The 4,581-nt window shown below is 35.5% G+C and overlaps 1 protein-coding gene across 1 annotated transcript in view; it reads right to left on the bottom strand.

Annotated features, from left to right (window-relative positions):
• Positions 1 to 4,581, bottom strand: part of LOC107564803 (serine/threonine-protein kinase Sgk1-A-like) — a 13,058-nt gene that overhangs the window by 6,638 nt on the left and 1,839 nt on the right. Inside the window, exons 2-4 of the mRNA XM_016249964.1 lie at positions 3,430 to 3,542; positions 3,320 to 3,356; positions 3,147 to 3,233 (exon numbers count right to left, since the gene is read on the bottom strand). Coding sequence (XP_016105450.1) covers positions 3,147 to 3,233; positions 3,320 to 3,356; positions 3,430 to 3,542 — 237 coding nt within the window. The remainder of the gene's footprint in view (positions 1 to 3,146; positions 3,234 to 3,319; positions 3,357 to 3,429; positions 3,543 to 4,581) is intronic.

Below are 4,581 nucleotides of genomic sequence, written 5' to 3'. Positions count from 1 at the left end.
ACACTCATACAGTATATATTTTGAAAATATTTAGATGTATTTACATATTTATATTCATATAATTTATATTATACGTAAATATATTTAATATATGAATATAACATATTTTTCATATGTATGTGTGTGTATTTATATATACATAATAAATATACACAGTACACATACATATATTGTGTAAACAAAAACTTTATTTTGGATGCGATTAATCATTTAACAGCACTAATATATATATATATATATATATACATATTAGAGATGTAACAGTATGCAAATTTCTTCGGTTATCAGTAGTATCACGGTATTGTTAAAATGTGCTGTAAATCTGCAAAAAGTACTGACACATAAATCATTTCAACAAGTTTTGTTTTTAAAATCAACAAACAATGAATTAAATTACTTTTTGTTGCGTAAACACTAAAACTAGAACAGTTATAACAGTTAACTATAACAAACTCTTCAGCCTTTAAATAAAGAAAAAGGTTAAAGGTTAATGATAACTGATTAATAAATAATTATATGCATTTTATCTGCTCCATAAATAATTCTAGATACCTTATCCGAATTGTTTAAATGTGTAGAATCAACCTAAATAGTTTTTCATCATCAGGTCAAAAAGTACAGAAAGCCATGCTAATTCGGTCCATTTTTTGGCCAGACAGAAACTGCAATGTAAGTCTCTGTAAACCCACTCTCTGACAGCAGGTGGCGCTTATGGAGCAGCAGAATTACAGCTGTTTCCCGTAACCTTCGTGAACAAAGCAGCACTGCAATTAAATCAACACTTTATTAGGTATTAGGGTGACCATATGTCCTCTTTTCCCTGGACATGTCCTCTTTTTGGACCTACAAAAATGCAACCGGCTGGGATTTCAAAATCGCCCAAAATGTCCGGGATTCGGCTTTTGCTTTCTACAGTCGCCATTCATTGTGTGCATTTTTGTATTAAAGCCCTGTTTTCTTAATCCCTCTCCCGCTGAATTTCTGAACAGCCTGCTCACGCAAACTAATAAATATATTGAATATAATTTTCGCGAATCAGGGAACCACTATCAATATGTGGAGTATTTAAATCACTTTGGATGCAGCTCGTGTTGGATGCAGGGTTGCCAAAGCCGCATTTTTTATGTTTTTGCACGGAATTGGGCTGATTTTAAACTGTTGCGGCGGGTTCATTTTCTCCCGTGGGTTGAAGGTTTGAAATATTGCTGACAGCAGGTGGCGCTTATGGAGCAGCAGAATTACAGCTGTTTCCCGTAACCTCCATGAACAAAGCAGCACTGCAATTAAATCAACACTTTATTAGGTATTAGGGTGACCATATGTCCTCTTTTCCCTGGACATGTCCTCTTTTTGGACCTACAAAAATGCAACCGGCTGGGATTTCAAAATCGCCCAAAATGTCCGGGATTCGGCTTTTGCTTTCTACAGTCGCCATTCATTGTGTGCATTTTTGTATTAAAGCCCTGTTTTCTTAATCCCTCTCCCGCTGAATTTCTGAACAGCCTGCTCACGCAAACTAATAAATATATTGAATATAATTTTCGCGAATCAGGGAACCACTATCAATATGTGGAGTATTTAAATCACTTTGGATGCAGCTCGTGTTGGATGCAGGGTTGCCAAAGCCGCATTTTTTATGTTTTTGCACGGAATTGGGCTGATTTTAAACTGTTGCGGCGGGTTCATTTTCTCCCGTGGGTTGAAGGTTTGAAATATTGCATAAATTACATTTGACTGAAATGCCTGTATTAAAACATTTTGCATTCTACCTATGATAAAACTGTAGTAGACGTTTTGTGAAGTATGACCACTTGTAGGAAGCCTTTTAGCTGTGTTTAGGATCATCTGCATAATGGTGACTGTAAAATATGTATTTTAGGTATGGAAATTTGTGTTGTGATATTTGGGATATGGTCATTGCGCTAGGCCTACTTTGGGGGCTACTTTAACCCCCCTCAAACCCAAAACCTAAGACTGTTATTTAAAATTGCTTCATGCTGGATAGTTATTTATTTATCGCATGTTGTTCAAATCATGGTAATCGGATACGGTTTTAATTTATCATGATTTATCGTCAAACCGGTAATCGTTCCATCCCTAATATATATATATATATATATATATATATATATATACATACATATATATATATATACTGTATATACATACAGTATACAGTATATATATATTTGCTATATTTATTTATTCATTTATTTATTTATAGCTGCGTAATTGTTTATATCGTCACAAAAATGTAGCTATATTATTGTCCAGCTCTTTATATAAAGTTGAATATAAAAGTATGTCCAGCTTTATCCACATACACACAGTACACTAGTATAGACCTTATGTCGCTCCGCCCCTTTTTGTGTTCCATCTTCCGATCTTACGAATTTATGAATGAACCACTCGTATTAAAATCTTCCCGGTCTTCTGACATTTGTTATGACATCCGCTTTAAAAATTACGATGTTCTTAATAACAGTGGTTAACTCTAAAACAACTTCATCAACTAATTACTCTTCAAAAGTGATGCTCTAGAGCAGGGGTGTCAAACTCAGTTCCTGAAGGGCCGGAGCCCTGCAGAGTTTAGTTCCAACCCTGCTCCAACACACATACCATGTAGTTTTCAAATAAGCCTGAAGGACTTGATTAGTTGGATCAGGTTATACATTACAATAACGTGAAGAGATATACTATATTAAAAATCTCAACTTTTAAAATGTTGTTTTTGTTGCAAAATGTAACTATATTATTGTCCGGACTTTTATATGAAGTTAGATGTATACTGTAAGCAGGTTCATCTTCATTCACATATATTTTCCTGTAGTTCAAACAATAGAGCATAGCACAAGAATGCCAAAGTCATAGGTTCAATTCCCATAGATAGCAAAAACTGATCAAATGTGCATCTTGAATGCAAAGTCACTTATGATCAAAGATTCTGCCAAATGCATAAATATTCATAAAGGTGGTGGATTGCTTGTGTTGTCGCAAAATATTAACTATATTATCATCCACCTTTAATCTGCTAAATGCAACTGTAAGCGACGAAGATATAAGAATATTATAAACATTAACATTATGATTTTCTGTAAAGCTGCTTTGAAACAATGTGTATTGTAAAAAGTCAATTTGACTCGTACCTCTGGAGTGCCGCAGAAGGTTGAGGTGGTTCCTTCTGGTTCTATGCCTTCTTTACACAAGCCAAAATCTGTTAACACCACATGACCCTGAAAGAGATCGGAAACAAACTTATGCACTATCACAATGCATTTATTAGTACTATTGCATGCACTTGTCCTAAATAGCTGTTTACCTGGTGGTCTAATAGAATGTTTTCTGGCTTGAGATCTCTAGATGGGAACATGAAGACATGGAAGTGAGATCAGGCCAGCTGAGATATGAGAGGAAAGCATTGTTACTGACCTGTACACTATATTGAGAGAGTGAAGGTATCCGATGGCACTGGCCACCTCCGCCGTGTAGAAGCGAGCTCGTGCCTCTGAGAAACACCGCTCTCTCTGCAGGTGATAAAATAACTGCAGGGGGAAGGAAAAGGAGCACTCAGACCTGTTTTTAACACATTCGATTGATTGTGCTGCTTGTTTCCAGCATGTAAAATGTAAAACAGAAATCTGTTTAAAACGGTTTATCTTGTGTGAGCTGATATAGTACTTAAACTGAGTTTATGTCTGTAAACATAAGGATATTTCAACATAAATGTATAAGCAGAAGTATGGTTATTAATAGTGCTGTCCCTCGTCACAATCCTGCCTGTCTTTAACCCCGAATGGTGGCTGTTTGTAATTTCTAACCAAAAACACTTTCGTATTAATCCGATGCAGTCAATCTTGTGAAACAGTGCTTCAGTCTGAGTTATATATTATTATGAAGTCTTATGTACTTGATACGTTTATAAAAGTTTGGGATCGGTAAGAATTTTTATTGTTTTTAAAGTAGCCGCTTCTGCTCACCAAGACTGCATTTATTTGCTCAAAAATACAGTAAAACAGCAATGTTGTGAAATACTTCTACAATATGGCCTTTTTTAGCATTTTTTAAATGTAAATTATTTATGTAACATAAAGCAGTATTTTTAGCATCATTACTCAGTGTCACATGATCCTTCAGAAATCATTCTAATATGCTGATTTACTTAAAGGAATTAATAAAAGCTTGTATAATATAATAGTTGGAAGTAGATTAGTGTATACAGTGACAAGCAGTTTGTATTCTATAGTTTCTGATCAAATAAAAATAAAACAAACGAAAAGAGTGTAAACATGATGTCATAACAGATGCAGGCAAAAACTGCATTTCAGGTTGTCTGAAAAAACAACTCACCCGTCTGTTTGGAGTCAGGGTTAAATGTAGAGTTGATGACGTTTTGCTGATAAAGTGCTGTTGAAGTGCATCATTTTCTGCGCGTGTCTCAGAGACGTCTGGTTATGCAGCTGCCTCGGCTGAAGGCCCGGGTGAATGATCAACCCATGTGTGCAGCGGAGATATGAGAGCCAGAGAGAGACGCACCGTAGTGTGTGTGTGTGTGTGTGTGTGTGTGTGAGAGAGAGAGTGTGT

Source organism: Sinocyclocheilus grahami, unplaced genomic scaffold (genome assembly GCF_001515645.1).
Source record: "Sinocyclocheilus grahami isolate Dianchi unplaced genomic scaffold, SAMN03320097.WGS_v1.1 scaffold964.1, whole genome shotgun sequence".
NCBI lineage: Eukaryota > Metazoa > Chordata > Actinopteri > Cypriniformes > Cyprinidae > Sinocyclocheilus > Sinocyclocheilus grahami.
This window is presented reverse-complemented; position numbering and strand designations above follow the sequence as displayed.